At 45.1% G+C, this 26,339-nt stretch overlaps 1 protein-coding gene across 6 annotated transcripts in view; it reads left to right on the forward strand.

Annotated features, from left to right (window-relative positions):
* Window positions 1–26,090, forward strand: part of celf4 (CUGBP, Elav-like family member 4) — an 80,089-nt gene extending 53,999 nt beyond the window's left edge. The window contains exons 3-13 of one of the 6 annotated variants that reach the window (XM_056606140.1): window positions 3,500–3,555; window positions 4,816–4,841; window positions 7,734–7,859; window positions 9,328–9,407; window positions 9,833–9,977; window positions 10,540–10,677; window positions 11,393–11,545; window positions 23,362–23,427; window positions 23,807–23,890; window positions 25,285–25,368; window positions 25,963–26,090. In XM_056606140.1, coding sequence (XP_056462115.1) covers window positions 3,500–3,555; window positions 4,816–4,841; window positions 7,734–7,859; window positions 9,328–9,407; window positions 9,833–9,977; window positions 10,540–10,677; window positions 11,393–11,545; window positions 23,362–23,427; window positions 23,807–23,890; window positions 25,285–25,368; window positions 25,963–26,090 — 1,086 coding nt within the window. Of the gene's footprint in view, window positions 1–3,499; window positions 3,556–4,815; window positions 4,842–7,730; window positions 7,860–9,327; window positions 9,408–9,832; window positions 9,981–10,538; window positions 10,678–11,392; window positions 11,546–13,381; window positions 13,493–23,361; window positions 23,428–23,806; window positions 23,891–25,284; window positions 25,429–25,962 lie in introns of those variants that run through there. The other 5 variants (XM_056606139.1, XM_056606142.1, XM_056606141.1 and 2 more) reach the window with 5 other exon arrangements.
* Window positions 26,091–26,339: the final 249 nt, after the last annotated feature.

The following is a 26,339-nucleotide window of genomic DNA, read 5'->3' on the forward strand; positions in this document are numbered from 1 at the left end:
CATCTAAATTTCTGTGTGTTTGTGTGTGTGTGTGTGTGTGTGTGTGTGTGTGTGTGTGTGTGTGGTGTGTGTGTGTGTGTGTGTGTGTGTGTGGTGTGTGTGTGTGTGTGTGTGTGAATGTGTGCGTGTGCATACGTGTGTTTGTGTGCTTGTGTGTGAGTGTGTATGTGTGTGTGTGTGTGTGTGTGTGTGTGTGTGTGTATGTGTGAACATACATTTTATACCTGCGTTTGCATGTGCACGTATGCCAGTACGTGTATGTCTGTGTCTTCGTTGTGGATAAGACGCGTGTTATTCTGTGCCGACTAGAAAGTGCTTCTGCTGCTGCTGCCTCTCTCCACTATCAGTAGTAATAACCTGCCTGGGTTCAGCTGCTCAATGCTGCCACCTGCCACCGCCTGGCGCTACTGCAGCTCATCCTCAGGGGAGCCATCGGAGCCAGTCTGCGGCCACTTTTAACTACTGCACTGGGATCAGTTGTCCAGTAGACTGGTGCTAACTTTCCCCCATTACGAGTGGGATGATAAAGCCGACCTTGAGGCGGTTTATGGGTTTAGAGTAATGGAAGCCACCACCAGTACCGGAACCATGAAACCCTGCTCTTGTTCTCGCCGGCCACAGAAGCAATGTTTGCACAGGTTAACAATAGTTTTAATTGCCCTGCAAATGGTTTATTGGGAGACATCTCAGCCTTTCTGTTGAAGCAAGCAATGAGGAGTTGACTTGACTGATTGTCCAATAAAGTCCCTTTATCAAACGGCAATCACTTGGGCGCCAACGTGAAACGTTCTCCCCCAAAAAATCAAAGCTTCATATTGTACTATTTACTATTTCATGGACATTGAATAGAAAATGTTTTATCACGATCAGGTGGTGACCGTCGCTCACAGCGCATATTGCGACAATGTCTACCCCAACGACATTAGAACAAACGGTACCCCCAACTGAAATTACAGATGACACCTCAGGAACTCAGGGGCGTATGCTGTGCTGGTTAACAGCAGCCTCGGCATATTAAATCAGCGCAGGGGAAACACAATTAGGTCAGATTGAGGCCACACCATTTGTATGGATCAGGCTGATCGCTCTCATATGTATGCAGGCTTATGAGGCCCCTGGGAGCACCGCGCTGACCTTGTCCCAGCCTGTGATCCATGTCCTCATCTCACTGTCACTCTCTCTCTCTCCAACCCCAGCCACCCCTCTCTCCCTCTCTTTCTGTATCTCCATCCATCTCTCTCCCCTCGCTCACTCCCACTCTCCCTATCACCCTCTATCTCTCTACCACCATCTACCACTCTTCACTCGACTATCTCTCCATTCATTTTCTCTCCCTCTGCCTTTTCCCTCTCATCCCTCTCTTGCACCTTTCCTCTTTTTTTGGTTAACCTTTCCACATGTCATACTCTCAGCACCTGTGTGGTTTTTTTTTGCCCTTTTTTCTTCACCTCACGAATCAGCTTTCTCCAGGCTCCTTTTGGGTGGAGGTTCACCTTACAGTTTAACTTCTACATCTCAGTATATATCTATTTTTATATATATATCTATTTTTTATATATATATATATTATATATATATATATATATATATATATATATATATATATATATATGTATATATTTATATAATAGATATACTATACGATTCTGAATTTCATATCCCAAACACTATAATATATATTTATATATTTACGTAGAGCCCAAGTTCTTTACTTTTTTTTTCTTTTTACTGATTTCCTGAACTCCTTCATTCCATTCCCCCATTTCAGCACCACCAGGGCCCCTTCAGCTCCCCAGCTCACGGCTATCAACAGCCAGCCAGATAAATAATGCATCAGAAAACATTAAAAACATTAGCGGCCCCTCCGCTGCCCATCAAAGGGAGGTATAAGCGTGTGCACGTGGGCTTGTGTATGTGTGTGCGTGTGCGTGTGCGTGTGTGTGTGCGTGTGCGTGTGTGTGTGTGTGTGTATGTGTGTCTGTGTGTCTGTGTGTTTTTGAGGGCCGGGGGCTTGTGCACTTTAAATCAGTGTGCTAGAACGTGACACGGTTTAGCAGTAGCAACAACAGAGCGCACGTTGGATGCTGCGACAAGCCCAGGGAATATTTAAAGAGCCAGTGATTTCTCTTTGGTCCCCGGTTATAAACCTGATTTATCTGTAAAGGGGGCGACTCGTGTCTTCTGCGTGTAGGCTCTCAAAATTTCACGCTTGACATTGTGGGGACACAGGCGTATGTTGGTCACTATGTGTCAACTTAGATGCTATGCTAATGCTAACATAATGGCATGATTACATTTTTTGGGATTCTACTTCTTTTTTTTCAGCCACCTCCCCATATCACACACACACACATTCACAAACACACACACGTCCTGCAAATTGACAAACCGTCCACTTCACATATCTTTTAATTTGTCCCTTATGTTCCAACATTTAACATTGAGACAAACATTGAAACTCACCACATATATGCTTATGCATGCAGACATACAAACACAGCACACACACACACAACTTTACACACATAAACAAACCCTTACACACTCCAACCTCCAAAACACACACACGTATGTATGCGCCCTCACACACACACACGCACACACACACACAAACACAGCCCCCCTCACTCCCCCCCCCCCCCCCCCGGCAGCGTGGCAATTGGCATTATTAAAAATGTATTGGTGGTGAGCGTTTAGCAGGGAGGGGGCGGGGGCGGGGGGGGGCGAGATGAGTGCGGGGCTACAATCTAGTGAGGTCTCATGGTGGTCGTGGTCAGGGAGAGCTACGTGTTTGTCTACAATCGGACGGTCCACACAATGGCTTCACGCTACACAAACTGCACATCCATGGTTTTGCAGTATTGTTTTTATGAGAAGACATTTTTACACGCTCCCGTTTTAATTTATGTGTTCATGGACACACCACAAGTACGAATCATAAATGGGACAGGTGCCGAGCACAGACAGAGAGGGAGACAGAGAGAGGAGTTAGAGGATAAGGGAGTGAGAGAGAGAGAGAGAGAGAGATAGAAAGGACATGCTGTTGGCCAAGTGCTACCTCTCATCTCCCTCTCTCCATCCCTCCCTCTATCCTTCCACTCTCTTCCCACTCATCATCCCTCTATCCATCTGCACTCTCCTCTTTCATCTCGGATCAAAAACGCCCCCCCCCCCCCCCCCCCCCCCTTCATATACTTCCAACCCGCTATTCCCCCGATGGCTATAAATGCTACAGCTTTTGAGATTTTCAATGCATTCACTAATACAAACGTCTTGCTTCGTGCATCCAGGAAGTTTATTTTAATTATTTTTCTTTGAGTAGCCTTGAGTAGATGACTAATCTTCTGTCTGTTGTGTTTCTCTCCCCTTTGTGTGTGTGTGTGTGTGTGTGTGTGTGTGTGTGTGTGTGTGTGTGTGTGTGTGTGTGTGTGTGTGTGTGTGTGTGTGTGTGTGTGTGTGTGTGTGTGTGTGTGTTTCTCTCTCTCTCTTCATTTCACAGATGAACAGACCTATCCAAGTGAAGCCAGCAGACAGTGAGAGTCGAGGAGGTATGTCCCCCGCACACACACACACACACACACACACACACACACACACACTGCATCCTTTTCATCCTTCCTTCCTCCTCTCTTTTTGTTTATACTTCCCCTCTTTCCTTTGTCTCTCCCTACCTTCCTCCCTCCATCCGTTACTTCCTTCCTTCCTCAGTCCTTATCCTGCCCCCTATCCCTTCACTGTCCCCCCCCTTCCCTCCCATCCTCCCTTATTTCCATCCAACCCCCCTTCCCTTCCTTCTACTGCTACAAGCATTGATGCCCATGTGAATCAGCCTCTCCATTAGACGGAAGCACGAGACAGGGCTGCGTACCTCAACACAGGCTGACAGGCAGGCCAGACCCCCCTCCCCACCCCCCCCCCCCCCCCCCCCCCCCCCCCTCACCCGCAGCCCCCCAGCCCTGGCCCACCCCGACCCTCCCTCTACTGTTCACAACGCATTATGTAAACGCCAGTCTCCTGCGGCACCGTGGCTGGCCTCGCCTGCAGCTCCTTTCCAGGAGTTTCATCATACTCTCTATGCACAAGGATGCAAATGCATTTGGTTCATGGAAGCCCGACCCCCTCCATTCTGCCACACACACACACACACACACACACACACACACACACACACACACACACACACACACACACACACACACACACACACACAGATAGACACACACACACCATTCACACAGATACACACACACGCTCACACACACACACAAGCTCACACAGATCACACACACACACTCTGTCCTAGGTCGTGTCAAGCTTTAGGGTAGATGATGGTCAATTACCTTCGTCACATCCAGCCGCTCTGTCACCAGCCACAAACTGGATTTTAGTTGACAAATGTAAGCTTGTGAAATGTAAGCTTAATCAATCGATGAACTGTGTGTGTGTGTGTGTGTGTGTGTGTGTGTGTGTGTGTGTGTGTGTGTGTGTGTGTGTGTGTGTGTGTGTGTGTGTGTGTGTGTGTGTGTGTGTGTGTGTGTGTGTGTGTGTGTGTGTGTGTGTGTGTGTGTGTGTGTGTTCAGCATGTATGCTGTGTGTGTCTGTGTGTGCGCGTGTGTTGTTGGTTCTATTTCTGTCCGTGTTGGTGCGGCCATGTATACAAACACCCTGCTGACAGCGAAGACATCTTCAAGCCCATTTTCTGTCTAGACTTATAGTGACCGCAGGCCCAGACGTGGATCGATAGACTGTACAAGAGGAGAAGGATGGATGGTGTTTGACTTCTTTTGGGCTTTAAGTCCTTGAAATCTTTCAATTGTCGATACGACATGGGCCGAGCCAGGGTGATTCTTACAGTCTGGTGGAAATAGGGAGAGGGGAGAGGGATAGGAGGGAGGGAGGGGTGGAGGAAGGGAGTTGGAGAGAGAGGGAGGGAGTGAGGGAGAGAGGGAAGGAGGGAGGGAGGGCGGGAGAAAGAAGGGAAATAGAGCATGGGAGCGAGGTTGAAGGTTGCGCATGGACTGGGCTGTTGCGGTGTTTGGCTGCAAATGAAAAAGACGAGGGAAAAAAAGGAGCAGGAGAGGAAGACGGAACAGGAGCGATCGCATGGCTTCTCTCTCTCCGTTTAGTTTGGTCATCCTCTAAGTATGATTGATGGAGGTGGGGAGAAAACCTTTCTGTGTGAAGAGAGAGAGGGAGAGGGAGAGCGAGAGAGAGAGAGAGGGACAGAGAGAGAGAGCTAATACAGAACTTCCAGAACTCTCTCTCTCTTTCTTACTCATTTACCCTCTGTCTCCCTCTGTCTGTCTCTGTCTGTCTCTCTCTCTCTCTCTCTGTCTGTCTGTCTGTCTGTCTGTCTGTCTGTCTGTCTGTCTGTCTGTCTGTCTGTCTGTCTGTCTCTCTCTCTGTCTCTCTCTCTCTCTCTCTCTCTCTCTCTCTCTCTCTCCCTCTGTCTGTGTCTCTTTCTCTCCCCCTGTCTCTCTCTCTCTCTCTCTCTCTCTCTCTCTCTCTCTCTCTCTCTCTCTCTCTCTCTCTCTCTCTCTCTCTCTCTCTCTTTCTCTCTCTCTCGCTCTCTCTCGCTCTCCTCCTCTCTCTGTTCCTGTCTCCATTTCTCCCACTTCTGCCCTTTTTTCTCCTCTATGCCCCATCTTTTATGAATTCACTTCTGTCCTACAGCCGTCATGATGTCCTTTTCCTTCATGTTTCTCCTCCTTCTCTTCCTTCTAACCTCTTCCTCTCTCCTTCTAACCCTTCTCACCACTTCTCTCTCCTCACTACACACCTCCTCCCTCTAGCTCTCTCCTATTCCCTCCTCCACCCTCCTTTCCCGTCCTACTCCCTCATTTTCCATTCGCTCTCCTTCGCCATGAATATCAAATCTGACACCTTGGTTTCGAGATTATCTTATCACACGTGAATCCACAGTAGTTTGAATACATAGATAATAATTTAGTGTCTTAGCATATATTAAGGTGCATACGTGATTTTTCTAACTGTTACACAAAATTATGTAGTTCAAATGTAGTTTAGTGTAAGTGTAAGTGGTTTGTGTGTGGGCGTGCGTGCGTGTGTGTGTGTACATAGTGAACAACCGCACACTGCAGGCTGCACTACTGCAGCCTATGAGACTGCAGGCTTTTAAAGTGCAAAGTGAATTGATCTCAGGCTAAACATGTTAGTAAGTATTGTGTGAGCTCTGTGTAAAGACTCCTTTCCTGAAGAGAGATGTAATGTTTATTGGTGCCCTCTCTGGGGAACAATAAAGGCGTTGGACACCAATGCGGTATTTGTGTGGAAATGTGTGTGTGTTGTCTGGTTTTGCACCTGTGCTGTATGGGTGTGCATTAAAGAATACAAGGGAAGCGAAACGTGTAAGTGGACGTATGCATCTTGAGCGTGTGTGTGTATGTCTGTGTCTGTGCGTGTGTGTGTGTGTGTGTGTGCGCACGACGTGCGTGCATATGTGTGCACAGTTGTGTGTGTGTGTGTGTGTGTGTGTGTGTGTGTGTGTGTGTGTGTGTGTGTGTGTGTGTGTGTGTGTGTGTGTGTGTGTGTGTGTGTGTGTGTGTGTGTGTGTGTGTGTGTGCGCGCGCAGGTGCATCCAGATACAAATGATTGCATGCATGCAAGAGAGTGTGCTTCCTCCACACCTGGTGTGCGACCCACTCTTGTACACACCCAGCCACCCCCCAAACCTAAAGTGCAAGGCCAGAGAGCAGATTAGTCTTGTTGACTCGGCAAGGACACCCTGTCAGCCATACACAGCAGGGAGTACACCCCAGGCGCGCACATGCAAACCCCAAACACACACATACACACACACACACACACACACACACACACACACACACACACACACACACACACACACACACACACACCCACACACACACCCGCGCACACACACACACACACACACACACACACACATATAAATATATATACACACACACACACTCTCACTCACACACACACACATATAAATATATATATACACACACACACACTCACACGCACATATAAATATGTATACTCACACACACACATAAATATATACACACACACACACACACACACACACATGCACACAGTGTCACCGGTCTGGGCAGAGCCTCGCCACCCGGGCCACGACATCAAGGTTCATTAATTTCCCAAGCTATACATCCATTACCACACATAGAGCACACACACACATAACAAATAATACATAACACACTACACATGATACATAATATAAAACAACCCACCCCACCACCAAGAGACCATCAGATGGTGCTACGCACCAACACACTTCACCAGCCCCCCCCCCCCCCCCCCCCCCCCACCACCCTCCACACACACTGCTTTGCCTGGGGTTTTCCTTCTTCTACCAATTGAACCATTACTCATTCAATCACAGCGTGGCGCTACATGCTTTGTCAGCAACAAGGGGCCCGGTCGCAATGCTAGCCCGGCTAGCTAGTGTCGGCTAGTCCACACGAGTACATACGCACATACACACACATGGTGTCAACGATAGGGTTTCAATTCAGAAATGTGTCGTATGCGCTACCGCTAATGAAATCCAGCGCTGTCAGTGGCATCATGTACAAAGGAGACGAGACAAACAACGTTTCTCGGCGTGGTTGAATGAAACCAAAAAAAAAAACGTCACAAAAAACCGTGAGGTTGAGAGCGGGAGGGGGGCGAGTTTGTGACCCAGTTTTGTCTTGTTTTTCACATTTTTTATATAGAAGACAGAAAGCTATTTGTGGGCATGCTCAACAAGCAGCAGTCGGAGGACGATGTGCGGCGTCTCTTCGAGGCCTTCGGCGGCATCGAGGAGTGCACCATCCTCAGAGGTCCTGATGGAAACAGCAAAGGTCAGGCCTTCTTACAGTTTTTTTTTGCTTTATAACACACTCAATAGACTTGGAAGCTTTTTTTACCAGTTTTTTTTTTATGAGTGACTTTGCAAAGTTCACCTCCACACGCCCGCTGTCTCCATCAAAACCGACTGAACGGGTTACGTAAGAGTTTATACGATTGGAAATTGTAACAAGTTGAAAGTCTCTTTTTATTTTTCCTTTTTTTTTCCTTTCCTCCATTGAACAGACGACACGCTCTCTCTTTACGGGTGAACTCCATTAACCTCCGGAGTCAACTTGCATGGCTCTGCTTTTTTTATAGAGTTTGTAAGTGTGTGTGTGGGGGGGGGGGGGGTGAGCAGAATTTTCATTTTGTGCAAAGCTATTCATCAACACTGTCCGTGGTGCTAAGAAGGGGATAGAGAAGTAAAGAGCAAGAGAGAGAGAGATAGAGAGAGAGAGGAAGAGAGAGAGAGAGAGAGAGAGAGAGAGAGAGAGAGAGAGAGAGAGAGACTTTTCACACCAAACTACCCGCATCTAAGCCACCGTCAACCCCGTCGCGCAACTTCTTAACCGAAATCTTATCAAGTCAGGGGGGTTTGTTTGGGTTAGAAAAAGTTGTCCTTTTCAAAACAACTGTCAGGGTGCTGCTGCTTCACACACACACACACACACACACACACACACACACACACACACACACGCATACACATGTTCCCGGCGCTAAAGTTCATCAGCGGGCTTAACAGCCAATCAATGACAGCCGCGTGATAGCTAAGCCTGATGATTACAGTGCGCTTGATCGTTCCCGGTCCTCTGTGAAGCTGCATTAATGGAGCTTCATCAGGCGGCTTTGCGCGGCTAAGTGGGACTGGGCTCAATAATTACTGGGGGGAGTGGGGGGGGCGGGGCTTGATCATTCACATTCATCAACAGGGGGCTTACGTCAATAAAAAGCGACACCAATTTTAGCAATTTTGGCATTTTTTAATCCCCTGTTATCAGAAGATAACTCGACTGGGCGTCAGACGCGTCGGCGTGTTGTCAGGGCAACCGCCGATGAGGATGATGATGATGATGATGATGGTGATGATGATGGTGACGATGATGATGATGTAACACTCTCTCTCTCAGCACAAAGAGAGCACTTGGGTTCACTAAATGTCTTGTGGCAGCGGTGAACTCTGGGAACTAGGACAGGCTCACAGACAGAACACCCACACACACACACACACACACACACACACACACACACACACACACACACACACACACACACACACACACACACACACCAAATGGGAGGGGCAATGTTTATGCACTGACGCTGCAATCAGTTTGTTTGTCTCAGACACGTCTGTGTCTGAGACAAGAAGGAAGTCACTTGGGTTTTGATTCTATTCAAACTTGTTCTCCTCTCCTCTCTCCCCCTCTCCTCTCCTGTCTCCCCCTCTCCTCTCCTCTCTCCTTTAACTTGTCTCAGGCTGTGCGTTCGTGAAATACTCATCCCACGCTGAAGCCCAGTCAGCCATCAGCGCGCTACACGGCAGCCAGACCATGCCCGTGAGTACAGTGAGTGTCCGTGTGTGTGTGTGTGTGTGTGTCAGCATAGCTGCAAGTTTACATTTGTTATACAGCCTTTTTCTTGACCAATTCCTAATGTTTGTTTGTGTGTTTGTGTTTGTGCGTCCATGTAAATGTGTATGTGTGTATATGTATGTTTGTGTGTGTGTGTGTGTGTGTGTGTGTGTGTGTGTGTGTGTGTGTGTGTGTGTGTGTGTGTGTGTGTGTGTGTGTGTCTGTGTGTGTGTATATGTGTGTGTATATGTTTGTGTGGGTATATGTTTGTGTGTGTGTGTGTGTGTGTGTGTGTGTGTGTGTGTGTGTGTGTGTGTGTGTGTGTGTGTGTGTGTGTGTGTGTGTGGTGTGTGTGTGTGTGTGTGTGTGTGTGTGTGCGTGCGTGCGTGCGTGCGTGTGTGTGTGTGCAGGGGGCCTCGTCCAGTCTGGTGGTGAAGTTCGCAGACACGGATAAGGAACGCACCATTCGCCGCATGCAGCAGATGGCCGGTCAGATGGGCATCTTCAACCCCATGGCTCTGCAGTTCGGAGCGTATGGAGCCTACGCCCAGGCAAGGCGCCCAGGCAAAACGCCTCTGTCCCGCCTGCTTATTTATTCATGTACTCAGAAAGATCTCAATTAAGGAGCACCACGAGTGCACCCACGCCAGCTAGAACGCGTTAACCGGGAAGGTTTATGAAGATAATGAAGAGACGCCCCTCAGCCAGTCACCGATTCCCCGTCCCGCTGAGCCCGCGCCAGGAGATGTCGAACACACAAGTGCAAAATGACGCAGGCGGTGGCGCTTGATGAAGCAGCTTTTGATTTGGTTCTAAAAGGATTCTCTCCCATCCCTCTCTCCCCTTCTCCTCCATCCTTTTCCTCCATCAATGTCGTCTCCTTTGCCTTCCTAACACTCCCCCCTCCCCCGCCCCCTCCTCATCCCCCCCCCTCCCCCCTCCCCTCCCCTCCATCCCCCCCCTCCCCTCCCCTCCATCCCCCCCCCTCATCACCCCCCCCCCCCCTTTTTCCCCTCCCCTCCACCCCACCCCCCCTCCTCCTCCTCCCCCACCCACCCCTCCTCCTCCCCCCCCCACCCACCCCTCCTCCTCCCCCCCCCCCTTACCCCCACGCAGGTGCAGCAGCAGGCGGCGTTGATGGCGTCCGTGGGCCAGGGGGGCTACCTCAGCCCCATGGCGGCGTTCGCGGCCGCCCAGATGCAGCACATGGCCACCATCAACGGCATCCCTGGGGGACCCATGACCCCCACGTCAGGTAACAGCCGCGCAGGGGAGGGGAGGAGACGGAGGAGGGAGGGGTCGGAGGTCACGTCACGGACTGGTGGAGAGAGTCTGAGGTCAGGGGGAGATAGATAGATGGGCTGGGGGGGGGGGGGGGGGGGGTGAGGGGAGACGGGGGGAGTCAACCGGTGAAGGGAATTCATATTTCACCCGCTGGGGCTGTGGCTGTTGTTGATCGGAGTGGGAATGACGGACGGACAGGGGGCAATGCGAGTGACCAACAAATCATCGCAGCATCGTAGCGTCGTAGCATGCCTCATGAATGATGAATGCTGTGTGCGATTGCAGCTCTCCCTCTCCCTGTTTTCAATGTCAGAAACAATTCCCCGGTTCTCCATGTTGAGGTGCCTGAAAGGGGCTTGTGATGCTTAACGTGTCACTGTGAAGATAATGCAGGAACCATATACTGGCATGACATTTAGCCCCCTCCCTGCTCCATCGGTGCAGCCCCTCTGACATTTAAAACCATCGCTGTGGTGCCCGCAGAATGGCAAAACTTCCTGTAAACTCACAGTGATCCCCCTGTCTGATTATGTTCTGTGCGTCTGTGTGTGTATGTGCTTGTTTGTGTGTGTGTGTGTGTGTGTGTGTGTGTGTGTGTGTGTGTGTGTGTGTGTGTGTGTGTGTGTGTGTGTGTGTGTGTGTGTGTGTGTGTGTGTGTGTGTCTGTTTGTTTGTGTGTACCTACAGGAGGTAGTACCCCGCCTGGTATCAGTGCCCCCACAGTGACCAGCATCCCCTCCCCTATCAGTGTCAACGGCTTCACTGGACTGACACAGCAGCAGGCCAATGGGCAGCCCCCTGCCGAGGCTGTCTTCACCAATGGGATTCACCCTTACCCTGGTAGGAGGGACTAATGCAAGAGTGATCCATCAACACACAAACAAACACACACACACACACACACACACACACAATTCTTTTTGTTAATCAGGGTAATACTGAAGTACCTCAATAAATATTTTTAATAAAGCGTAACGACAAACTGAACTGAAGGAAAGTACAGATTATAGTATATTGTACTGTATAAATAATAAATGAACACACAAATGTTGAATAAATCAAATATGTATAAATTCAACAAATATATACTATAAGAAAGAAAAATACAAAAAGGGGGAAAAAAAATTATTAAAACAAACTCTTAGACCAAGTCTATTTAAATCCATATCTTAAAACAAATACTCCTTGGTGACTCAAGAGAAGCCACCAAGTTGGCTAGCTAGCCCCCATCTCATCAAGCCCCCTCACGGCCAAATCCTATCGGGGTCCTGATGGCAAACGCCTGGTCACCTTTCACTTCCAGCCTAGACTTACGAGATGAAGGAGGCGCCCCAGCCTGAGGGGTTGACACCGGGCATCGGGTCACCAGAGAGGTGCACAGAGCCATTATTATCCACTGAGTTGGAGCGCAGGGCCCGTAAGCGCTTCGGAAATTACTGTACAAAGAATCGTCAAAAATGATTTCTCTAATGGTATATCACAGAGGGCGAGAGAGAGAGAGAGAGAGAGAGAGAGAGAGAGAGAGAGAGAGAGAGAGAGAGAGAGAGAAGGAGAGAGGGAGAGAGGGAGAGAGAAAGAGAGACAGAGACAGAGACAGAGAGAGAGAGAGAGAGAGAGAGAGAGAGAGACAGAGACAGAGACAGAGAGAGAGAGAGAGAGAGAGAGAGAGAGAGAGAAGGAGAGAGGGAGAGCGAGAGAGAGAGAGAGCGAGAGAGAGAGAGAGAGAGAGAGAGAGAGAGAGAGAGAGAGAGAGAGAGAGAGAGAGAGAGAGCAGTCGAGGAGAAGCTATAGGAGGAGGATGGGGGTCATTGGGTGGTGCTCTCTGGTATAACCGATAACAATGGGAGTTGTGGCATGCTGGGACTAGCTGGATAGGAGACGGGAGAGCGACCTCTAGGTCACACACGGGAGGGTTAACCGTGACACTTGGTCATGGTTGGAAGGGCGTAGGAGCGAGGGAGCCACCTGAACGTGAAAGAGAAGGAGGGAAAGAGAGACAGAGACAGAGACAGAGAGAGAGAGAGAGAGAGAGAGAGAGAGAGAGAGGGAGGGAGGGAGGGAGAGAGAGAGAGAGAGAGAGAGGGAGGGAGGGAGAGAGAGGGTGCATTCCTGTCATGGAAAAGAAAGTATACAAATGATATCACAAATTACATAACCTTTACCTTACTTATAATTCATTTAAATCTCCTTTCACCTATTATATAGCTCTCTTAATCTCTCGTATTGAAAGGTGTTCCATGTAGCTACTGCGGCAAGGCCAATCTCCTGAATTTTAGTTTATTGGGTAGATTCCTTTAGTTGTCGTGCATTCTTGCAGACATGCAGACTTCCCCTCATAGTCCATGGCAAATTAACTTGTCCTCTAGCCATAACCGCCTCAACATGATCACTCCCCTCACCTTTGTTAGGGCAATATCAGACCTAACGCCACTGCCAACAATGTGATCATTCATCGATAAGAATAATGTACACCCGTTGTTGTCTGACTATCGTCAGTAAATGCTGCCTGTGCGTCTTCCCATGATCCTGTTCCATGAAATCAAATACGTTGCTGTCACAAAGTGTCATCCATTCCCCTCTCATGCAACACAACCACCCTTTCAGTCCAGGTCCAATACAGCACATGTTGACAAAAAAATAACCCTCCTTCTCTCTCCTCCTCCTCTGTGTCCTTAGTGCTGCAGGAGATGGTCTTTAGGGAGGAGTCAGAGAAAAACGGCCTGGCCGTGGCTCCCAGGAGCTGTTTTGGTGTCCAGGGGGGCTGCTTCCTCTCCTCTCTCTCTGAAGGTATATGGCTTATTATTAATATGAATTGTCTAACAAAAAACCTATCTATTCATTTGTATCAATAAAAATGATAAACAAATACAATATAAGGGTCTAGACCTTTGAAATGGTTCAATCCCCAAATTAGCCTTAATTTACCATTTTACAATGTACTCCAGTCCCCAATCTATTTTTAAAGAAATGCATTTGAATTGTTGATTTGCATCACAGAAAATGGTCCACACTTGTACTGTATGGAATTGCAGGGGTCCACTGTTGGCTGATACATAATGACAGAAGTTCTCTCTTAGATAGCATAGAGTGACGTTCACACTCCATCATGGATGAGTAAAAAAATAAATAAGCAAAATGGATAGTTCTTAAGAGGTAATAACAATCTAAATAAAATATGATATATATATATGTATATATACATAGTGTTATTTTGCAATTAAAGTTGCCCCAACAATGTTGTCATGAACACAAATATCTAAACTTAATAAGGTTTTTATTTTTTTACAACTACAAACTTGTGTGCTTAGTCTACGGTTAAAGGAATGCATTTTAAAGTCCCTTCTTAGATAGCATGGAGCGACATTCACACTCCTGCTTTTATGAAAAGAGGAAATAACTATATATATATATATAATATATAATGTAAGGGAAAGATGGTAATCTCAACTAATGTAATAATAATTTGTCAAACTTGATTTGTTAGTGTGTTTTTAGGAACAGAATAGTCTAACAAAAACCTATCTATTCATTTGTATCAATAAAAATGAGAAACAAATACAATTAAAATACAATATAAGGGTCTAGACCTTTGAAATTGTTCGATCCCCAGCTCAACATGTACTAGTTGAGTCCAAAGACACCAAGCATGACACTCTAGCAAATGGTAACATGTATTTTACATGGTACACCTATGGTCTAGGACATGATCTCGGTGTAGCAAGAGGGCGAGCTTGATCTCATTGGACTCAGCTTAACGTGTAGATGCTAAATAACATGTAATTTGTCAGAAATCTCCATCGGGAAGCAAATCTATAGCTGGTCATTATTGATAAAGGCCTCAAAAATCGACAGCTAATTACCCCATGTGTGGCACTGTTGCAATCGCCTCAAAACTTAGATGTCAAAGCACACCTTGTTTGCCCCGTAAGATATTTTCATACTTCTAATGGATTGATTCATATTTTAAGGTTCTCGGAGTGAGACTTTAAGCGGCTGCAGCAGAAGTGTTGAGACGAAAGATGATATCAAGACATTTATCGAATATTCCCATTCACATTGATTCTTCGCACAACCTGCAGGTTGGAGAGACTGAAATAACCCCCAAAATGAGTAATAATGTAAAAGCAGCCATGTATTATTATGTATTATTGAAAAGTTTCAAGCATATGGATTTAATGCAATATCCACAAACAGTTCAAAATGGTACCATGATATGCGGTCACGGGTACATAGTTATCATCCGACAAACATGTCACGGGTTGAAATCAAAGGCAGTACAAATAAATAAAAATGTAGCTGAAGTTTCAAATGTCTTGTTTATTGTATTAACCAGTTCATTTCTTTTTTGTGAAAGTCACCAAAAGTCCAAAAAAGTTAAACGCAAGGTCACAGGCTTACAGTGGAGCCGTGTTGGCAACCAGCAGCCAAGAGCTTCCATGGAAACTTTCTACCCATGTTAAATAGATTTAGTTGGCAGTTCCTTTTCTGCCCATTCTTTTTTAAACTTGTGGAAGCACTTTGCAGTACTGGGAGACACCATTTCTAACGGCAATGGAGCTAGATTCTAAAAAATATCAAAAGATGCCCAAAGCAAATACCTTTAACCCATAGTTGTGTTTTATCAAATTAAAAAAATTGAGTTTCATTGACCACAAATTGAGCAGAAATATTTTGCATATAAATCTTTAAATAGTTTAACCACATTAAGAAAAATACATTCGTTAATTTTTTTTATTAGTGAAGCCACAAGTTTTGCACATTATCCAAACAGAATACCTGAAATGTTGATATTTTCAGCCCTTTCGGGTTAAAACAAGAGAAAAGGACAACCTAACAAGAGTGAAAAGTTTGGGTTAGGTGACCTATAGTTCAAAGATGTCCCTGGTCAGGTAGACTAAATAAAAGTGTATTCCAATTGCGCCAGGACAATCGTGTAATTTACTTGTGAGCTCTCCCTCAAGCCTAGAGAGACATCAGTGTTGAACCACCAACTGAAAGGGGGTATTTGCCATTAGTATGATTGACAACATTTCATGGCTATTAATTTAGTTCATTATATTTAGCCGATTTGAATAGACTTTTCTAGCAGGTGAGGCTGTCAAAGAACTAAATATGGAGCAACTACAAAAAGTAAATTTGCAGCATGACTAAATTATACAAAAAGTATAGGAACTGTTCTAGCAGATATGTTTTAGAAGTCTATTTTGATAGGCAGGGAATAATTGTCTTTGTCACCCTGTAGTCATGCCATGAAATCTGTTGGGCAAAGTACCGCTACTGATTAATCCAGTAGACTCACCAGTCAAGTCCCCCTAGTTAGAAAATGGAAGAAACCCAGTTAGTCATGTTAATTATTCTGTTGTTACAAATGAAGACCAATACTTTCCACATATTGCGATCCAAGTTACTGGCTGCAGTCTTGGATTTTATAGTTCTATATGAATAGATTCAATTTACTAAACTATTAATCATGCTTCAGAAGAACTAACCTTTCTTGGATGGCAGATCTACCACTAGCCTCCATTGCCACAACCTCCAGATGGCTTACGACCTACGGCAACTCCTCGACTACTGCAAGCCAACAAATTGTCTCTTGCACACCAGACACGCATTTTGCTTTATTTTAGGTTTTCAAGCATCTTAAAATACCCAAATCATCGCTCCAATACACAAGTCAGCTAATGGCCTACAAGGAAATGCTGAAGCTAGTGTTAGTGATGTCGATAGAAATGGACAAGCTTGCGTGTACAAATATGCAACTAGAATTGCAAGGTTCACAGCCCAGTTGCATAAGTGGTCGCAACCGTTGGATTGTAAGCAAGGGTAAAAAAAAAAAAAGAAAAAAAATTCCCACAAACTAGTCAACATGGTAAATTGAAAGCCTGTACAAAACGACCCTGGAATAGTCAAATGCAGCTTTACAGCGGATGAATTAAGCCAAATTGCATAAACATCCAATGGTAAACAGTATACAAATGCAATCAAGGTTGCACTCACACTAGGCCATCTGGCCGTGGCCGTCGCAACTGTGGCCTGGCCACGGTAGGCTCTTGTACATACGCCATCACGTCGCTAGCATCCAAACAATTCTACCAAACCTTAACCAACTAATGAAAAATGGAACAAAACTTTAGCACACACCCAGTGACTAATCACCTTGTCCAGGGGAGTTCCAACGTGGTTTACCAGAGGGCCTTGTGGACTTAAAGTAAGCCACACATTTGACAGACAACACCGAATGACGTTAAACTAAGCTAATCTACAGGTTACCAGTGCTAGTGCAATAACATGAGCATTTTGCACAATATTTGTACTCCAATGCTACGTAAAGCAGGCTTCTTCAGAAATCCGTAGCCTGCTACATTGAAGGGCAACTGTAACAAATCCTGACCAAGACCGAAAGATGGCTCTGGAAGCCACTACGGCCCACGCAGCAGATTACTGCGTGGACCGTGGTGGCTTCCAGATCAACCCTTCGGTGGACCATTCATACACATGTATTCCAAGGATGTTTTGAAGACACTGGAGTCCCATGGCACTAGATTCCTTTGAAGACTAAGTTGGTATGGGGGGGCCCAAAGGGGGCCCCCCCATAGATCTTGTCAGTCATCCAACACCTGTTAAGAAAAACACACACATCACAAGATACAAATCAGCAAAGCTAGGTTAACAAACAGCGGTGACATGCATGTCAAGGTGCAAAGAGCAGGGATACTGATGGCTTGTGTCTGAGGAGACAGCCCAAAAACGTCAACATTTAATAAAAGAAAATAACTTTTACTCACTGCGGTGGTCTGTTTCGAAGTGCCATGTTGGTAGCAATATTTGTCTGGGCTGTTCAGTCAAATGCCCACAAAAACAAACACGCAACAACAAATACTTTCAGTTTGTATAAAGTGACAATAGTGATCTGCAATCTAGATCGAAAACTTTCAACCCTCACTAAACTCAACCTCAATTGACACAGGCCGATGCGAAAAGTAAACCAAACCCATTGGCTTCACCTTTAATAAAGGGGTGCGTGACAGGTGATCTCAATTAAGAGCTAATCAGAAAGAACACACTGATCGGCCATGAGTGAGACTATCAAAACGAGGATGAGGATTTAACGGAATTGTTACCATTCAAATTCAAATTTCTTTATTATTGGATAGGGTATGATATCAATGATTTGGGCTTTGAGTAGGCCTATATTTCTTAAATATATTTCTTAAATTTTTTCACCCCTTCGCCTTTTGAATATGAAATCTATAATCTCAGCCTCTCTATAATTTGCCCAACACATATTTTATTGTTCAAATAAAATCCCATCCTTATTTTGCCATTCATATTCAATCTTTACTGTCTTTCATTGTACACCACAATCATCTAATAATTATTCATAACGCTCTTCCATCTCCTTGCCTGCATTAAGACGAGGCTCGGGTCAGAGCAAAGATCGGGATCCACACATGATAAGGGATAAAGTTATTTATTAGAATAAAGTATCATGAAATCTGTAAAGGGATAAGTGTAGCGTAAGGAAGATTAGAAAATGTGCGATTATATGGTTTGGACAGAAAACCAGTACCAAAATCACAAGGACCGACCGAGCCAGAACGGAGGAAACTTAACCCAGACAGACAAAACAAATACTGGGAACAACAAACCATCTTTACCATGTTGGAAATACCCAAACAAAATGCAACAAACCAAACCAAACTGAAGGTAAACAAATCCCGCATGGGCTCTGACGTCATGAGACGCTCGTAATCCTTAAAAGGGACAGCGATCCCTGAACCACCAAGACAGTAAACGACATGCCTAACACAATTGAAAGAACAACACATAACAAAATCCTGTAGGTGAATTATGTTACACTCACTACAACCCATTAAATACGGTATGATTTCTAGATGTCATGGCAACGTCCGCTCGCGACACTGGACTTGCGATCGAGGCATCGACGCGGACGTTCATTCACATAGCCAAAAACAAGAGAATAGATGGCTAGATAACATAAACATCAAGACATACAATTCTAAAAAGAACAGATGAAGCAGCTACCCTTTTTTCCTTCGCGGTTTGCCTACAGAGCAGCGCACCTGCATTTAATGGTGTATTGTCACAATTTCTCAGTATCAAAGGTGAAAGTAGAAACGGGTGGCCAAAAGCTGTCATATTGTTAGTTATCACAGACAATTTTAAGTAGAAACGGGTGGCCAAAAGCTGTCATTTGTTAGTTGTCGCAGACAATTTTCAACAATGAATGATCTGTACGGAGCTCCATAAGGGACATTAGGGAGAACGCTCCCGGACAGAACCTTAGTTTGGAAGTCATGCTTAGTGACACGACGAATAGCCTACTTCCAATTGAAATACACATTTTAGAAAATAGGCCTACGTGTCCCTGATCACGTTTGAATAGATTAAATAACGTGACAGTGTCACGTATTTTCGTGAGACCATACCCGGACTTCCATGAGTATACTTAAAGGAAGTATACTATCCGCACTATCTACTACGAGCAAGGTACGTTATTTTTTCAGATGTGAGTGCTGTTCCAAATCGAGTACTCCGTGGTGCACTAACCGGAAATTACGATCACGAGTGCCGCCGTGGCTCCTCCCCCGCAATAAACATCCCGCTTTGAACGGTGAACTCTTTACGCCTAGCAGCTATAACAACTATAACAACTACAAAATGACTCTATTAATGCAGGCTATGTGGAAAATGCGCCGACTTTGGCTCAGCCTGGCTCCGCCTCTTCTGCTACGTTGCTAAGATGGCTGCCGTTGAGTACGGGGAGTGTCCTTCGATCCACACTTCAGGATTAGCCCGTTTTGAGTACGGCATCCGGGTCCTTGAAGTATACTTCTTTTCGCCGGATCTGAATTGGAACGTACTGCGTACTCAAATTTTGGCTAGTAAGTACGGACACAGGTTCGGCACAGGTTCGAGCGTGTGCATGGGTTGAATTGCGTGTGTCTCACGCCGAATGCATGAGACATGAGAGCCCTGTACTTACGTGACACAAACCAGCACCGCAAACGTTCTCTCCCGCTTGAGATGACGTCTTTCTTTATAGGTTCATGGGTCTGATTCGCCGATTTCCCATGCTGATATCCCCGGAGATTCTCGGGCATCTTCGACAATTTGGCTATAGATTGTCTCATTACACGCTAAATAATATAATTATAGCCTAATTATATATATAGCCTATACATATATATAGGCAATATATATAATTAGGCCATATATATATATATATTATAGCTGTCAAGCGATTAAAATATTTAATCGTGATTAATCGCATTAATGTCATAGTTAACTCACGATTAATCACCAAAAAATATATATATGCTAAATATCCCTTGATATCTTTGTCCCATTAATTCTGCTCATTTTAATTCTCTTATCAACATGGTGAAGTGCATCGGCTTGCCTTGTGCAAATAATTTTTATTGATAACAACATTGGCATATACTGATCAAAACAGGACGATACAAAAAAAGAGCCTATAGTGCAATTAAACGACTGCTTTGAACAAATTTCATTTAAACATAGCAGTCAGGCTACTGCTTCTTTGTTTTGAGCCAAAGAAATGTTTTGTTTTTTTTATTTATTTTTTATAAAAGATTTGCGTTAATCGTGCAATAAAAATTTTGACGCCGTTAAAATTGGTTTGCGTTAACGCCGTTAATAACGCATTTAACTGACAGCTCTAATATATATACATATAGCATTTGTGGTTTTGGCATAAACATAACTAGGGTGCACTGTACTATCTGCGCACACCCTTTCTGAAGCCTCTCTCTCGCTCTCTCTCTCTCTCTCTGTCCCTCCCTCTCTCTCTTTCTCTCTCTCTCGTACCGTTTTGTGGAGCCTCCCATTCAGAATGCATTGGTTTACATTTCGTTCTGTGTAACACGCAAAAAGTCGGACTATCGTGCTCTGGAACACGCTTCAATAGATTAACGTTTGTGCGCAGGAGCACGCAATCGTGTGATACCGGGTTGTACCTACAGCATATGTCAGAACCTGCACAATAGTATACAGACCATCAAAGAAAGTTTGATGTGTAGAATCTTGTTTTTAACTTTGTGCTGTTAAACAGAGAAGATGGTCCCCTCTTGGATTGTACAGAATGACAGAAGTCCCCTCTTTGCCTGTTCAAAATGACACTGGTCCCCTGTTAAATGGTATGGAGCGACACTTACACTCCAGCATTTATGTATTCATTAGGGTAGAAAAAAAATGTTAACTGCTTTCTCTATAGTACAAAATAAATAATTTGCCATAGAGCCTTTACACAGTTCTTCCATAGTTCATAAGAGACATTTTGTCATGAGGAAAAAAGACTTATAGATAACAGGGCTAACTAGGGCTGTCAATCAATAAAAATATTGAATCGTGATTAATCGCATTATTGTCCATATTTAACTTGCAAATTGCAAATTAAAGGCACATTTTTTAACCCTTCTAAATATATCTTAAAAGATGATTATAGATTATTGATGAGGATTATATTTGTTCTTTTCCACACTTCATGAATAGATCCATGCAGGAGTGTGAGGGTCGCCCCATACCATTTAACAGGGGACTTCTGTCATGTTGTACAATCCAAGTGGGGACCATCTTTTATATTTTCCCATGTAAACACATTGACAGAAGCAACAGTTGCATTGGCAAACACTCATTGAGTGAAACAATAGGCACAGACAGCTCCCTTGCTGCAGTGAATGGAGTCCCCTCTTTGATATGTAAATATCGCTTAAGTATTCAAGTCCCCTCTTGGCAACTTCTTTAAAAGAAATCAAAAAAACACATTTGAAGTTATATTATGACAAAATAACTTAAAACTAAACTCTGTATTATGTTTTTGTATTTTTTAAATGACCAGAAATAGAGGTCCACACTTGGTCGATGAAAACCCATAGTCCCCTGTTGGTAGGGTAAACGTGTGTGTGTGTGTGTGTGTGTGTGTGTGTGTGTGTGTGTGTGTGTGTGTGTGTGTGTGTGTGTGTGTGTGTGTGTGTGTGTGTGTGTGTGTGTGTGTGTGTGTGTGTGTGTGTGTGTGTGTGTGTTGATGTGGATGCAGGGTCTGCGTATCTGTAATGTCTTGTTTCTCTGTCCTCTTTGATGACTCAGTGCTGCACGTTTGCAGAATAAATGTGGGGAATATTGCTGGGACTATGCCTACTCCATACATACAAGCAAGCACATGCACACACACACACTCACACACACACACACACACACACACACACACACACACACACACATACATGAACACACAAACACACACAAACCATGACTGTTATCCTCCATGAAGCATGAGTCACGGGCTGTTTTTAATGTAGCACAGTTACAACTATCGTACAAAAGGTTAAAGCGAAGCAAAATAAAATAGAAAAATACTGGTAGCCCGAGTACAGGTGGTCCGTTCTCAATTCTTGTTTATTCTTTGATCACTAGCACACACTAGTAGTTAGAATACGCTTAAGGGTGTGCTTCACAACAACAACAGCATGTCCTGAATAATGGCAGAATAGAGAGAGAGAGAGAGAGAGAGAGAGAGAGAGAGAGAGAGAGAGAGAGAGAGAGAGAGAGAGAGAGAGAGAGAGAGAGAGAGAGAGAGAGAGAGAGAGAGAGAGAGAGAGAGAGAGAGGATGGAAGAGAGTGAGGGAGATGGAGAGATGGAGGGAGACAGAGAGAGAGAAAGAGTGAAGGAGCGACATTAGAGGAAGAGCCAGGGAGGGAGAGAGAAAGAGAGGCAGAGAGAGAGAAAGAGTGAAGGAGCGACATTAGAGGAAGAGCCAGGGAGGGAGAGAGAAAGAGAGGCAGAGAGAGAGAAATATAGATCGCTAGAGAGATGTCACTAAACATGTTTGCATGTCTAAATAAGTCAACAATCTCTAGTGGCATACTGTCAATAATGTTTACGTAGATGGGTAAAGAGACAGTAATACTATGACCCATCCCAGGTCACCGTTTGATTAACTCAACCCTTTCCTGACCTTTACCTCATTGTATAATATGATAGTTTCAGTGTATGGGTACGTTTACATTTGTATTATATCTTATTTTAGGCGACGTAATACAAAATAAATTACCCAATATTGTATACATTTTACTTTCTGTGCTTTGGCAATGTAAATTAATTTAGTTATCCATGCTAATGAAGCCCTTTGAATCTTGAAAGTTCAGATGGAGGGAGAAAGAGAGAGAGAAACATAGAGGAAGAGAGGGAGGGAGAGATGGGGGGAGTAATGGAGAAATAGGAAAGGACAAAGGTAGGGAGAAAGGGAGAGAGAGAAAGAGGGAGACTCTGACGGGAGAGAGGGAGGAGTGTGTCCCTGCAGTTCTCTGACAGACGGCCGGTTGACACAGCGTTGTGTCGCTCGCTAACCGTCCTGCTTCCTCCTCCTGTCCATTCCTCTTTTTATCACCTCTCTCCCCCTCCCTTATCCCGTGTCCCTCCTCTCCCTCTCACATTATGTATCGCTCTATCCCCCTCCAACCCATGTGTCCCCTCCTTCCATCTATATCCTCCCCCAGCACCATCTTTCTCTCTGTTGGCCTTCCGCACTTTCTGATTCTGACTCTCTCTCTCTCTCTCTCTCTCTCTCTCTCTCTCTCTCTCTCTCCCTCTCTCTCTCCCTCTCTCCCTGCAGCTCAGAGTCCCACTGCAGCTGATCCTCTTCAGCAGGCTTACACAGGAGTCCAGCAGTATGCAGGTCTGTCTGTCAATCTCTCCCGGTAGCATTGAGTGTATATGTGTGTGTGTGTGTGTGTGTGTGTGTGTGTGTGTGTGTGTGTGTGTGTGTGTGTGGTGTGTGTGTGTGTGTGTGTGTGTGTGTGTGTGTGTGTGTGTGTGTGTGTGTGTTTGTGTGTGTATGTGTGTGTGTGTGTGTGTGTGTGTGTGTGTGTGTTTGTGTGTGTGTGTCGCTTTGCGTGTAACATGCAAACTCTATTGTTTCGTCTTATCTGATCGATTGCCTGGTGTATCTGGGTGCAGTAAACATGTGTGTGTGCTTGTATGTGTGTGTGTGCGTGCGTGTGTGTGTGGTGTGGGTTAGCCAAGAGCGTTATCTGATCTGTGTGTGTGTGTGTGTGTCTCAGCAGCCTATCCCGCTGCATACGGTCAGATCAGCCAGGCCTTCCCCCAGCCAGCCCCCATCATCCCCCAGCAGCAGAGAGAAGGTACCTACTCCCACACACACGCACACGCACATACACACACACACACACATAGATCCACAAAAATACATCGCTATACACACACACACAAACACACACATGCACGCACATTCACACAATCACACAAAGATAGCCACATGTGTGCATTGTCATACCCACACGCACACACACACACACACACAGACCGACGGCATACACAAACACACATAAAAAAAGATCCCCAAACATACATCGCTACACACACACACACACAGAAAAAACACACACATACATGCACATACGCACAATAACACAAACATACCAACATATATGCACAAAACACACACAAACACACACATACACAGATACATGCACATACACACACACACATACACACACATAAACACACACTAGTTATATATAGTAGTAACAGATGTGTGTTGTAATCATAGGCTGGCTCATGACAGAATAGGTGACACTAGATAAAGTTTAAGTTTAAATGAATCGTTTTACCCCAGCGTGATTGTATGATGTCTCCTCCTATTGGCTGAGAGAAAATAGTGAAATAAAGCTGAACAATTCATTTTGGGGTTGGCGTTTTACAAACTACTCCGAGAGTGAAAGAATGAAATGAAGAAGCAAATAAATCAGCTTGTATTTTGCACTCTTATCAACACTTTGTATAGGCATCTCCAGAGTGTTTCATAAAAAACTGTGGAGACCAACTCCAGTTATGCTGAAAGGAACTCAGTGACCCCCGTTTGGCTGGGTCTGTGCTTGGGGTGTTACTGCCCCCTTGTGGTCACACAATACACAACTAGAGAATAAATAACTTCACTGACGTTGAGCTCTCTGCTTGGTCACCGTGCTTGTTTTCACTATACCCCTGCCTTCAGTGAGCGTGATGGAAGAAAATTACCGTTCACCCCTTTGGAAAACAAAACCAAATTAACGTTGTCAAAGATAAATTGGAACTCATAATTTCCATTTACAAATAACTGCAATTTATAATCAACGTTTTGATATTGTGTACATTTAAAAGTCAGGGTTTTTTTTGTGTGTATATATGCTGTTTCCTCCATCCTAACTATGACATCTTTGAGGTCATTTTTAAGTCAGGCATTTCCTCTCCTATCCTTCTATCCTCTGTGTTTTGGCTTCTAGATTCTAATATCTACATTTCCTTTGTACTCTCATTCTTCACGTCATCTCATGGCCACCTCATTTTCTTCCCCGCTCTCCTCGCTACAACTACTAACCCTCTGCAATTCTCTCTCTCTCTCTGTCTCTCTGTCTCTGTCTCTGTCTCTCTCTCTCTCTCTGTCTCTCTGTCTCTGTCTCTGTCTCTGTCTCTCTTTCTCTATGTTTCTCTGTGTCTCTCTCCCTCTCTCCGTGTTGTGTCTTCCTCTGTGTGTCAGGGCCGGAAGGCTGCAATCTGTTCATCTACCACCTTCCCCAGGAGTTTGGGGATGGAGAGCTGATGCAGATGTTCCTTCCTTTCGGTAATGTCATCTCCTCCAAAGTGTTTGTGGATCGGGCGACAAACCAAAGTAAATGCTTTGGTGGGTAATACAAATAAAACCAAGAGATTATTTACTCTTCTTCTTCTTCTGCTCTTTTTTTCTTCGTATTATTCTCCTTCCTCCTCCATGACTAATAACCTTGTTTACCACAGATAATTTACCTGAGTCTGAGCATGAATGAATCACGTAGGTTTTTGTTAAACGCCCAGAAGAATGGGTATCTGTGTCATGAAAGCTGCTGGAGTTTCCGCCATTGTGCTAGAAATGTCCGGATGTTTGTGTCTTGTACTAAAGGAAGGCATGTTACCACATAAAAGTTATTTTTTGATTACATGCGACGAATGAATGATAATATTCCTTTGTAATAATAATATTTTCTAATATTATTAATCAATCAATATTATTGTTGTAATTTTTTATGTCTTTGATTCTTTATTTACAAAAAAATCCTATTTGTGACCACGTTTGTGACACATCCCATGTTGCCTGTAGTTGTATTCCTCACTTCGATGTTTCAACAGATGTTTTTGTCTCACTTCTAACCACATCTATCCGCTTTTCCTCCCCCTTCAGGGTTTGTGAGCTTTGACAACCCAGGAAGTGCGCAGGCCGCCATCCAGTCCATGAACGGCTTCCAGATCGGCATGAAGAGACTCAAGGTGCAGCTGAAGAGGCCGAAGGACGCCAACCGCCCCTACTAGCCCCGCCCCCTTCCCTGCCCCCCCCCCCCCCCAGCAGTCCCCCCCCTTGCCCTGGTGGGCGGGTGAGGGAAGGGGGGAGAGGGGCAGAAACATCACAGGTCAGACCTTGGGCTTATCTTTGATACCACCCCCCCCCCCCCCCCCCCCCTCCCAATCCGTGAGTTGAAAAACATTTCCATCTCAACTTCTGTTGAGGCAGGTGTACAGGTTTAAATACTGTGACATTATTGGATTGCACAATCTTCCATG

This window comes from Gadus chalcogrammus, chromosome 13 (assembly GCF_026213295.1).
Source record: "Gadus chalcogrammus isolate NIFS_2021 chromosome 13, NIFS_Gcha_1.0, whole genome shotgun sequence".
Classification (NCBI taxonomy): Eukaryota; Metazoa; Chordata; class Actinopteri; order Gadiformes; family Gadidae; genus Gadus; species Gadus chalcogrammus.